We start from the raw sequence: 12,299 nt of genomic DNA, 5'->3' as shown, positions 1-12,299 counted from the left end.
TCGAAATTGTATTAATTGCGTAAATAATTATTGAAATATAAAGTTTACTTAATAAAAAATTTATTACGAAAAACAGTTCCATAATTTTCAATAACCATGTTATTATTTATGTCCTGTTTTCCCTCGTCCTCAATTTCCTATTACTTGTGGAAATATCTCACTTCTTTTGTACCGGGAGTCTCAATGTGTCTTCCATCCTCAGTTTGCCTTTACTTTTGGATTTCTCTTGTTTCTTAACCTGTGTTTTGATGTTTCTTGCTTCTCATAAGCTTTATTTAATTTGCAATTCTCTTGCTTGTTTCTTAACCTTAAATCTTAATGTTTCCCGCTTCTCATCAATTTTCTTTTATTTGCAATTCTTTTTTAGCTTGTGTTTAATATATCCTTGTTTTCTCTTTTTTGGATACCTCTTGCTTCTTTCTTGGAGTAGATCTTGTGTTTCCTACTTCTAATCAGTTTTCTTTTATTGTCCTCTGTTTTCTCTTATTTTTGCATTTATTTTGCTCTTACTTAGACTGGATCTTGATATATCCTTCTTGTCCCTAGTTTTTCTTTTGCTCTTTGTTATCCTTTTCCCCAGTTTACTATAACTTTTGGATTTCTCTTGATTGTTTATTAGCCTGGGTCTTAATGTTTATTTGCAATTCTCTTGCTTCTTTCTTACCCTTGGTCTCATAAATCCCTCTTGTCCTCTGTTTTCTATTGCTTGTTTCTTAGACTAGATCTTGACGTTTCTTGCTTGCATACTCCATTAATAATCTTCTAAAAGCTCTTGAATATGTGGGTGGATGTTATGATAGTCAACTGTAGGTCATCAGAACTCTATGGTCATTTTAATGAAGTATTTATCCAACTCAACTGTAAATCGACAATTTATTTTGAAAAAATAATAAATGCCCGATTCTTTACTGTCTATGTGCCAAAATGGTTCAATAGGTATGTAAAACTGAAAAATATCTAATAAATTCAATTAGTATGGAAGTAAAATAATGAATAATTAGTTCATGTCATGTAGATGAAATAATTAAACAATCATGAAGGAATTTATTGTCTTACAATAAATACGTAAAAATAAACTTCATTCATTCTTACTTGTGGATTCTTAAAATACGCTGCTTGATGAAAGTTAGTATCACCGTATGAACAAAAAATTATTGTTTTTTTTTTTTAAATTATACTGTCATATCTAAATATTCTTAAATTTGGTTTTTATTGTCCTTATTATACATATATCATTTGAGGTTAGTTCCATAAGGTAGTAAACACAGACCAGGTCTGTGGTAGTAAATAACTTATTCAATACGACACATTATTTTTGTTATTTTTCAATACTACTTGACATTCCTATAATCACTCTCTTATTATATGCAGATGTTTTCTCCCAACTAAAATTTTCTGGTATTTTATAAACGATTTTGTTTTTTATTATGTTTTTCTTGGAGTTTGTTCGAAAAGATAATCAAATTTTATAACCGAAGCTTTGTTCGCGAGTCAATTTAGAATCGATTCCGAATTAGTTAGGATCGCTATAATGCGCATGCTTCATTACAAGTCCATTCGTATTTTAGCGCGAACTTTTGCCGTCAAAAGCTCTGGGAGCACAGAACTAAAAATTCAGAACTGGTCAACCTGTATATGAACCTTGAACAACAATTTTGAAAGTGCGCACACGTTAGGTACCTAATTTAGGAATCAGACCTTAAAAACAAAGCTATTGTCCAATAGATGACAGTGTAAAATTCAAGCCGACCAACCTCTTAATTATAAAATATCTTCAACCATTAAAATTGTTTAAAAATTTTTTTTCTAACAAAACATTAAATTTAAACTTATTTTAAATAGAGTGACATTTTTTATTGACGTCTAAGTTAACCTTGTACTTAATGTGTGTCTTTGAACTTTCATTAAACATGACTCATTGGCATTTTATTCTTTTTATCTATAAAAAATAAATTGTCATTGGCCTTGAATAATTAAAATATATAATTCCATATATAGTAAACTCTATTAGAATCAACATAAATAGAAATTGTAAACTGTATTTTAACTCGTTACTATTGAGTTGTATATAATTTTTTCTACGGAAAACGGACGTAGTTGTAGAAAACCCTTTCTATTCGTCCCTTTGAAGAAATCAATGAATTTGGAGGGCGGGGCGCCAGCTTTTCAAGTAGTGGCAGCCATTTTGCATTCACTCCTCTCTTTACCTTTTATGGGCATTTAAGCGAATCCAGCTTTTACATTGGTTGAAATTCGCAAGATCATATCTGAGACCCCTAATTATTTTTTTCACTTACTATCGCGACAGTAACGGTTATCTAAGTACCAATTTGAAATATATAAAAACAGGTTAACTGTTTTATAATAAAACTAGTCGCGACAAAACTTTAAAACATAAATATATAATAAAAATTTAAACTTTTAGTTGTATTCAAAACTCGCGCAGCATATAGACAGCGAAAAGTAGTTCAACTTTCTATTTAGAATAATTTGAAAGTTTATGACTTGTTAATGACGGTACTAACGAAAACTCATATTTCTGATCATTTGAAACTTGAATTCAATTTCAGGAATTCCAGTGGATTCTGTAAATAAGTATTAGTAAATCTTATATTCGCGTATTATTATTCAGCTTGCGCAAGCGTATCAAAAACTGCCGGTAGGACAACGTCCCCAACCGATCTACAAAGACAGGCAGTACGTTTAACTCAGTGAATCTGTTTGTTCAGTTTTTCTAATTGTACATTTTTTCGTATTAGGAAGTAAATATGGTAAGTGCTTTCAATAATTTATTAAGTGTATGGCGTGATTTGATAGTAAAATTCTTGTCTTTGCGAAAATTAACAAATTTATCTCTAGTAAGCCGGGCGGCCATATTTTATAGATTGGCATTAAATCTAGCCAAAATAGGATGCACATAACAGTTATAAACGATTTTTACCACTTCGTTAAATATTAAGTTCATGTTCAAACAAATTACTGTCAGTATTGTTAATGATTTGTTTTTTCGGTTGATATTAGAACCTCGCCCAAAAAGAAAAAATATTTTTACAGCAAAAAAATTTAATTTATTATAAGGTATACACCTGTGGGGATGACTCACGAAATGGGTAGGTTCAAGGTTAAAACGAAAAGAAAAAATTTAATTTATTTCTGTTGAAAAATGAAAATTTTACATAATGAGTCATACATTTATATGGAGTGACATTCGATATCTTCCAGTATTTTTCAATGGGATTCGCCTTTATCGTTTTTTTATTATTTAAATATACGAAATTCACTCCTTTTATTATAAACGTGTGGTTTAATTATATCGTCTAAATCTATTTTTAAGTCATAGTTCTAAAAACAAAAATAGGTGTAGATATTATGACTCCATATGTGGCGAAAAATGATTTATTTTTAAAAATTTTTAATGAATTCTAAATTTCGCAACTGTTCCTTTTAGTCAATGAAATTTGGAAGTTGTTTAAATATTTGATTCTATGGTCTTTTTTTCTAACTAATCTCTTTTCTAAATGAAGCCAAATAAATTATTAGGAAATATAGAGAATAGTTACTTTATTAAAAAGGAAGTGAGAAATGAATCTAGTTTTTTTTAATCTATTACATGACTCTTTTTACTGAGGAACAACCAATCGATATAAAAAATAGTGAGAGATTGTTCATAATATTCCCCCACTAATAAATCATTGTGATATCTCTTTTAAGAAGTTTTCAGTTGATGACTAAACCAATTTCCTAATAACAGGCTATCCCCACAAATTATAGGAAGTCTTATCTTTTTGTCAAGGTTAGATGAATATGAATAAATAACTATATGTAATAATTCTTTGTACTTTTTCTCTACTTATCATTTTAAAAATTATTAGTTATTTATTTTCTGCAAACGGCAGGATGTATGATAGGGGATTGACATTTCTACTGATTCTATTCAAATTTGTTCTCAACAAAACTTTTACATAACATACTAAAGTATGAAATAAGTTTTACTTCAATAGTATATGTATGTCATTTATTTGTGTAATTCTTGTTCTAGGCATCAGGAGTAACTGTAGCAGATGCTTGCAAAAAGGTCCACGAAGAAATTAAAAGGGACAAAAAACACCGATATGCCATCTTCTACATTAAGGACGGCAAACAGATTGATGTGGAACGCATAGGGGAGCGAAATGAAGACTATGAAGACTTCTTGACTCATCTTCAGGCCGGAGGTTCTGGTGAATGTCGTTATGGACTTTTCGATTTTGAATATATGCATCAGTGCCAAGGTACATCTGAATCCACCAAGAAACAAAAATTATTCCTCATGTCATGGTGTCCAGACACTGCCTCAGTGAAAAAGAAGATGGTATATGCTAGGTGAGTTTAAAGTTCAATTTTTCTATAAAATAACTAGTTAATGCAATTAAAAATTCAATTTGATTTACACAAATTACATTATTGACTTCTTGTTTGTTGTTTGATATAAGAGTTTTAGAATCAGATTATTCTCAAATAGTCAATTAAAATGATATAGTATAAAATATCTTATAATTACAATACAATGTTTTTGATATCTGGTCTATTTCAATAAATAAATGGTTTTTATACAGATTTTTGAGATTTTTTAGCTGAAACACCAAAAATCAATTACAAAAAAGTCTAAGCCAGTGTTTCCCAACCTTTTTTTGCCATGCCCCACCTTAGCCTAAAATTCCTATGCTCCTGTGTAACATAAATAATTTTCAAAATTATTCCATTGAGAAATTTAATTAATAGGTTTTAGGAAGAAATCACTATACAACAATTTTTATGGGCACTTATTTTTAATTAAATAATATTGAATGCTATAAAACAATACAGAAGTTGTGATGGGCTATTCAGGTCATTTAGCAAGATTCTAAAAGGTCTGGGGTTACTTGCAAAGCCTGGAGCCTGATATTTGGTCTTATCAAACCAAATTATGTCTATTATTTTAATATGCTACCAAAAATCAGCATTGCATTTATATTGTCTGGAATTAAAGAGAGTAAAACTCGTGTTGGTCCCATTTTCGAATTGCCCCCCTTAATAATGAAATTGTCCCCCTTAGGGGCATAGGCCTCACCTCGGGGAACAGTGTTAAGCAGTAAAAAGAAACTGAAAAAAAATATTATATAACAAAAGTTTTTCATGTGATGTATTACGAAAAATACTTAATCAAATGCAACATTGCACAATTCACACTATTTTTATCTTTCAACTATTTGATTTGTATTACAACTGATAATTTTGGAATATCAGTACAGATTAGAAATTGAAAAAAAAATTGGCGCCGAATCAAAAGGTTTATTGCAAATAATATTGGTTTCAAAGATACATATTTGTGGTTTTTGATGCCACAACAAAACAGGTGTAATTTAAAGTTGGCATTAAGATTTTAGAATCATATGATGTATTTTATGATTCAATTTAATTTTTATGTCAGATTTAACAATCCAAAAAATCACTATACTAAATCTTCCTGACCATTATAAGGATAATATTCAAAATTATACACCTGTCATCATCCCTCTTGCATAGATTAAAGACTCATTACATATACAACCCCATTTCTTTTGTTAATTTAATTCAATTCATTTGCACATTTTTATAATTTTATGTTAGACATTTAACAGTGAAGTTACCAAATGTAAATTAAGGTTGAATTTTTGATATATTAGGTGTGTTACAAATTGATAAAAAAAGGCCTCAGGTTATTAAAATATTTTTCTTTATTTTATACACTGCTTGGCTCTTATTAGGCTCAAAGGACTAGATCAATTATAGTAAACAGTGAATTTCACTAAAGGTTTATAAGTTCCAAGTAAATAACAAAGAATTCTTTTTGCAAATGTTGCCTTATTTTTTTTGCACCTTATGTTTGTCACCCTTCTACATACCCTGATGACCGACAGGCTTATTCCTTACAATTTATGATATAGATTTTATTTACTAATTTTTCGTTTTTGTTTCAGTTCCTTTGAATATCTTAAAAAAGCATTGGTAATACAAAAATCAATCCAAGCGACAGATTTGTCGGAGGCGAGTATGTCAGCAGTAGAAGATAAACTGCGATCCACTGATCGCCAGTAGCGCCTTTTTATTTTTGTTTTTTTTGTATCTCTTCGACTGTCTACTCAACGCACCGACCTACCAGGTGTATTATTTATATAAGTATTTGAATATTTAATAAAGCTTCATTTATAAATTAAACGTGTTTTTATGTTTACCACTGCAGAATGATTTTCTAGAATTTTGGAGGTAACACTTTCAACAGTTTTTACCATGTTTCTATCTAATTTGGGATGGGACCTGGTATATATCAAGGTTTCTACTTTTCTAATTGTGAAAATCACTTGAATGGATTTAATTAGCTCTATGTAGTTTGTTCTTATCTGTGGACGTTTTTCGTTATTCTTAAAATCAAAATTACAGAGGATTGTATAAAATTTTAATAAAATGAAAAAGTACAATGTATAAAAACACTTTGTATATTTGGACGGAATTGAAATTCACATTATAAAACAATTAGTCAAAAATAAGATTCAATATAAAGGATGTTTCATTAACACTAAAAATTATATAAAAGTTGATTTACCTAAATAATATCTTAATTATTAACAAAACATTTTATATAATTTCACTTGTGTATAAATCTAGGATTTAAAATAAATATTAGATCAGAGTTATTTTTAAAAAGGCACTTATAATCAACAAAAATTAAGAATTTGTTCTTTTCGTCTTTCACCACGGCATCATTAAATTCATAGAAGAATACTCTACTGAGTCTTAAATTTGTACAATGTTAAGAAATTGACGGAAATATTTATATCACGTTTTTTAAACTACTAAACACACTGTTTATGCTACCATTACACTGTCTGACGCGCGTTTCGTTTACCACGTTATCATCTTCAGAGACTGAAGGTAAACTGTGTTATTGAAACGCGCGTTCGACAGTGTAACGGTGAGTGTTGATGAAATGGTAGTGTAAACAATGTGTTCAATATGAATATCACCAACGGTTCCAGAAATTCCAACTTAGTTGTTTAAACTAGTTACTAAAAAAATAATACTACAATAACAACCTAAGTATAAACATAGGGATGGCAGCTGCTACAAGCGTTGCAGTTAAACTAGAGCCCCCTGCGTGACAATCTACTATTCTTCTAGCTCGCATGAAATCCTTTCCTAAATATTCGGGGTAGTGACGCTGATTTGGCGGAATAACTTTAAGCTGAGTGGTGGCATCTTGGAAGATCAAATCGGAATAGGGGGACTGAGAGGAAAACATACTGAAACTAATTTAGAAAACATAAGTATAAATAACTATTGAACATTAAAAAATACAATTTTTATTAACATTACTTTACCTTGGGCTGACAAGGTTCTAACTGACCATCTGTTATTTTAGAGAAAAATGTCAAGATGTTATTGTTTTATCTCCATCATTATAAGAAATTAATTTTTCATTTTTAGCAGGTAGACTAGTGATGTTTATTACATTGAGAAATATATCGTTTATTTTAATTTTTCATATATTCAATTAGAACCTGTTCACATTTCCAAAAATCTATCAGTTGTAATTATACCTTACATATTGAAACAAATTTTAAAAAAATTATTTTTGGATTATACACTTTATATAAAAAATTATTTCTCCCTCTTAAGTCATAAAAAGTAACTGCACAATATTCTGATTCTTAAAAATGGTCTGCTTTTACATTATTAATTATTTTAAAAATCTTAATTAAGTTAGTAACTAAGTTAAAGGTAATAATAATTTAATTTTGAACATATAAAAATACAAAAGAATTTTACTTGGTCTAAAATAGCTTAACGTACTACAGCAACTATCTGCATTTCTGCTTGCAAAACTTATGAGATTCCCAAGGTTGAAAGGCTCAAAAGCCATATGGGAGGTCTTGAACTCAATTTCATGAGTGGTACATGTAAATTTCAAAGTAGCTACTTTTGTGACCGGCACACTTTTTTAGTTAATCAACTTTGAATTTCGGAATGGTTTTTTGATGTTAGCTTGCTTCAATACTCTCATTAAACTGACTGGCGTGTAAAATTCTGATTTTGGTATTGCCTTAAATTATGAGTGTTGTTTACCAGCTGTACGCATGAATATTCAGGAACAGGCACAAAATGTAAGAGAAAGAAAATTAATAGAAAGGTAACATGATAAGAAAACCAAAAGACTGAGATAAGAAAGAAAATATTTTGCCAAAAGATAGGGAGATAGATAATTTAGGAAACTTTACTATCAAATAAAATAATATTGGGACATAAAAATATGGATATGGTGGTGAAAATGAGAAGTACTAACTATAACATACACAAATAAAAATTAGATACTTTAGAGGAAAGATGAAGAAGAATAAATGCCAAGTGAATGAAATACTTGAGAAGAATAGTGGGAATAGTTAAGGAGGTCATGATAAAGACAACCAAGTATCAATTGAAGCAGAAAATACCATTTAAACTGATGAGGCAGTGCAAGAAAGAAATAGATAGACTAATTTTAGAAAGGTAGGAAAAGATATGGCAAAAATAGGTAAGAGCGATATAAAAACCCTCACCCAATATCTGAAGTGGTATAATAAAAAGAGAAGTCTCCAAAACTTTTATCCTTACCTGAATTCATCAGCGAATTTTCTACCATAGAAAGTTTGAGCATACAAAAAGAGGTTTATGTATGAATTGATATGAGTTTCATTATAACCGTATCCTCCTCTAGTTACAATCGCGTTTGCTTTCACTTTTCCCAAATTACATTTTGTGTATTCATTAATTTCAGCCCTTGTACCTAAAAACAAATATACAACAGATAATGAAAAATCAATATCTAATATCAATTAATAATATTTACCATCTGGACATAATAATTCGTAATCATCATTCAAATTATCTCTTGTCCACCATTCCCTCTTCTTACCCCCTGTATTTTCAGTAACAGTTGTGTGTTTCACAAAAGCAACATGTCCTCCACCTTCCACTAGGCATCTAAAAGCTCCTGTGTGACCATAATAATCCTCAGAAGCGTCTCGTCTACAATATCTGAAAATTTTCCAACAATAAATAAGTTCAAAAGTTTTGTTGCAAATTTTACCTAAAACTAGATCCATGACACAGATCACACATGTTATCATAAGGTACTCCTGTATTGTACTCCGTACTTATAGCACCTGGTACACAACTTTTGGAAAAGTATTCTGCAGCTGCTCTGATACTGTTACAACCATACGGTCTCATCCAACCGTTGCTAAGTAGAAAAGCTAATGGATAGACCCAACCAGCTGCTGTATTTATACCACCGTGGCAAGTATTTTTGTCTAAAAATAAAAAAAATTAGTCAACAAATGCGAAGCCTGTGAATATTTTTCTTAAATACAAGTATACCATGTAGAAAGCACAGACTTTAAATTAATCCACTATCCATTCACTCACTTTTAAGGTATGTTAATTCAGTGCTGGGATCTGATTCCTTACCCACAGCAACAACATAATACTCAGGTTCTTCTAAATTATAAACTTCACTAATAAAAGGAATCAGATCAAAGTTTAAGCCTGCAGTATAAACATCACTGGCATCTAGAACAGCTACATCAGCTGTACCAGATCTGATAGCTTGCATACAATGTATCTGAGAGTGACCTTTGTAGCATTCCATTTCCGGTTTCATTAATTGCGCTTTGAGAGCCGTCTGCAAAATAATTCAACACATTAATAAGTGTATAACAATAGTTTTCTGTGTCACTTACTCTCATCTTGATACATTTATTTTTTTCAGCTTCAGAAGTAACACATAATGTCACTTTAGCAACTGGACAAGATCTAACACCCATAATAGTTTCAAGTGAATCACCCAAGAAAGTTGTATATGTTTGTTGACTTTCTGGTACAGGTATTATTTCTCTAGTGGAATCCTGGAAATGATAAAATATTTATTGTTCAAACATAAAACTCTTTTCAGATAATCCTTACCTGGAATAACAAGTTGAGGTGTATCCCATATTTAGGACTAGATTCAAATAAGTCAAACACTTCATAATAAGTAATGTTAACTGTTTGATTTCTTCCAGGATAGTTGTCTTGAGATTGGCCGGTGTTAAATGGATTATAAGGATTATTATCATTAGGATTTCCATAAGGATTATCTTCATTTGTATTTCCATAAGGATTATTTTCATTGGAGTTCCCATAAGGGTCAATATTAACACCAAATTGATCTCTATTTATTGTATATGGGTCACGATTGAAAGGATCATTGGAGTTTTGATTGTTGGTATAAGGGTTGTTCCCATCATTTCTGACATAAGGGTTGTTTTCTTCATATCTGGTATAAGGATTATCATCATTTTGATTGTTTCTATTGTATCCATTGTTATCATTTCTTGTATATGGATTATAGTCATTATAATTATTCTGTCTTTTAAATCTGTTGTTATTGTAACTTTGATCATAAGGGTTTCTATTTTGATCAAACTGATTTTGATTTGTGCTTTCGGTCAAATTCCTATTTAATTTTGGATATCTTTCAGCAAATTTTTGTAAAAATCTTTGCAGTTTTGTCCTTTCTTCATAAGATACTGCTGATGATACAACAACAGCATCTGAAGGAACTTTTCCCCAATTACAAGCAAGATATTCAGATAAAGGACGTCTGCTACCATCTTTACAAAGTAATTGAAAATTATTGATATCTAGGGAACCTGAAATAATAAATTATTGTAATTGTCATATTGTACTGCAAATAAAGTTACTTACCAAATTCAAGTCCACTTAACAATTCTTGTACTGTATTATGTTTCAAAAAAGCAATTTCTCCAGCTTCAAGTAAACATCTAAAAGCTCCTTCATATCCGGCATATGGATCACTGTCTGTACACCTTCCTCCTGGTATTTTACCAACACACAGTTGGCAAAGCTTATCAGAATTATCTCCAATAGGGTTAAATTGGTCAGTAAGACAATTGACTGCACAGGATGGTCCAAAATAATTTATAGCAGATTTAACATGATTATTGCAATCAACAATGTCCATACCACCTTCCTTCATTAACTGAGTAAAAAAACATATTGAATAGTCATACTTGTTCTAACAATATGATTGCTTACTGTATTTATGGGTAAAATCCATCCAGCAAAAGTTTCAACACCAGCGAAACATGCTTTAGTACCACGTAAATGATGTAATGAATTTACATAACTCAAACTACCAACTTTGACAACAGCAACGGCATAATAGTAATTAAAGCCTCCCTCTAATCGTTCCTGAGCAATTGGTACCAAACTGTGATATCTGTATAATAGAATGTTCGAAAATATGAATATTATACAAAATATGGATAATAAGTATGAAGATTCCAAAAGATAACATATTTTTTGATCTGATATATTGAAATTAGTACCTTCCACCTGTAAAAACTGCTCCTGCATCCAATGTGGTCATTGTAGCTTTTTCTTGATCTAATAATTCCATACATTGTTTTTTATTTGAGGCTTGAACACATTCAATTTTAATTGTCTTGTATCCAACTTTAATCTGATCCCTTTCATTTGCCCATGAAAAATTCCGACATTTTTGTTGTTCTTCAGGTGTAATCGTACACCAAATAATTTTATCTTCTTTAGGTCGATATATTTCTCGATCTAAGGAATTGATCTTCCAAAAATTTTGACCTATATGGAAATGAAAACATATAAGCACCAAAATATCAACTGGAAGATGTAGGAAATTACATGAATAATTATCAGAACATATAAAATGTACAGGCAAAACTTCAGAAGACCACCTAGGTATGTATTTACATGTTCAAATATTGAACTTTTTATATTTTAATCACTTGGAAAATCATCTAATACGGATTTATTATCAATGAAAATGATAAAGTTATAATTATCTCCTTTTGAATCAGCATAAATTGTTTCTTATATTTAACACGATTAATAAGTATTTCAAATTCATTAAATTATAATGTAAACCCTAGAGGAGTCATCAACCGCGCCCATAACTTATTTTCCCGAATAAATAACAAATTCGTATCTACTTACATGTTATCTCTACAATTATATTGAAGATAAGGATGACTGATATGTAGAAGTTGCCATTGGAAATATTCACTTTCATTTTATATTTAAATCAAGATAACTACATACCACTCATAACAAACACTTGATGCTGTTAATTTTATTTTGATGGCCTCGATATGAAAAAATGTCAAAAATAATCTTCGTTTCTATTATCATGTCACGACTATTTTTACATTACATCGGCGTTACTGCTA

At 30.2% G+C, this 12,299-nt stretch overlaps 2 protein-coding genes and 1 long non-coding RNA gene across 3 annotated transcripts; 1 reads left to right on the top strand and 2 right to left on the bottom strand.

The window, feature by feature from the left end:
* Positions 1–43: 43 nt before the first annotated feature.
* On the bottom strand, positions 44–1,498 carry LOC130904084 (uncharacterized). The gene is made up of 2 exons (XR_009060810.1): positions 1,093–1,498; positions 44–858 (listed from the first exon to the last, which is right to left on the bottom strand). It is a non-coding gene; the product is annotated as an uncharacterized LOC130904084 (long non-coding RNA).
* Positions 1,499–2,400: 902 nt separating this feature from the next.
* LOC130890656 (cofilin/actin-depolymerizing factor homolog) lies at positions 2,401–6,216 on the top strand. The gene is made up of 3 exons (XM_057794859.1): positions 2,401–2,771; positions 4,040–4,362; positions 5,979–6,216. Exons 1-3 carry the CDS (start codon positions 2,769–2,771, stop codon positions 6,094–6,096), a joined length of 444 nt encoding a protein of 147 aa, XP_057650842.1. The 5' UTR covers positions 2,401–2,768; the 3' UTR covers positions 6,097–6,216.
* A 224-nt stretch (positions 6,217–6,440) lies between these two features.
* LOC130890652 (melanotransferrin) lies at positions 6,441–12,288 on the bottom strand. The gene is made up of 11 exons (XM_057794853.1): positions 12,067–12,288; positions 11,424–11,694; positions 11,131–11,314; positions 10,780–11,074; positions 9,997–10,724; positions 9,774–9,938; positions 9,460–9,715; positions 9,122–9,344; positions 8,882–9,069; positions 8,647–8,818; positions 6,441–7,304 (listed from the first exon to the last, which is right to left on the bottom strand). The coding sequence occupies exons 1-11, from the start codon at positions 12,140–12,142 to the stop codon at positions 7,079–7,081; spliced, it is 2,784 nt and encodes a 927-aa protein (XP_057650836.1). The 5' UTR covers positions 12,143–12,288; the 3' UTR covers positions 6,441–7,078.
* Positions 12,289–12,299: the final 11 nt, after the last annotated feature.

Source organism: Diorhabda carinulata, chromosome 2 (assembly GCF_026250575.1).
Source record: "Diorhabda carinulata isolate Delta chromosome 2, icDioCari1.1, whole genome shotgun sequence".
NCBI classification, from domain to species: Eukaryota; Metazoa; Arthropoda; class Insecta; order Coleoptera; family Chrysomelidae; genus Diorhabda; species Diorhabda carinulata.
This window is presented reverse-complemented; position numbering and strand designations above follow the sequence as displayed.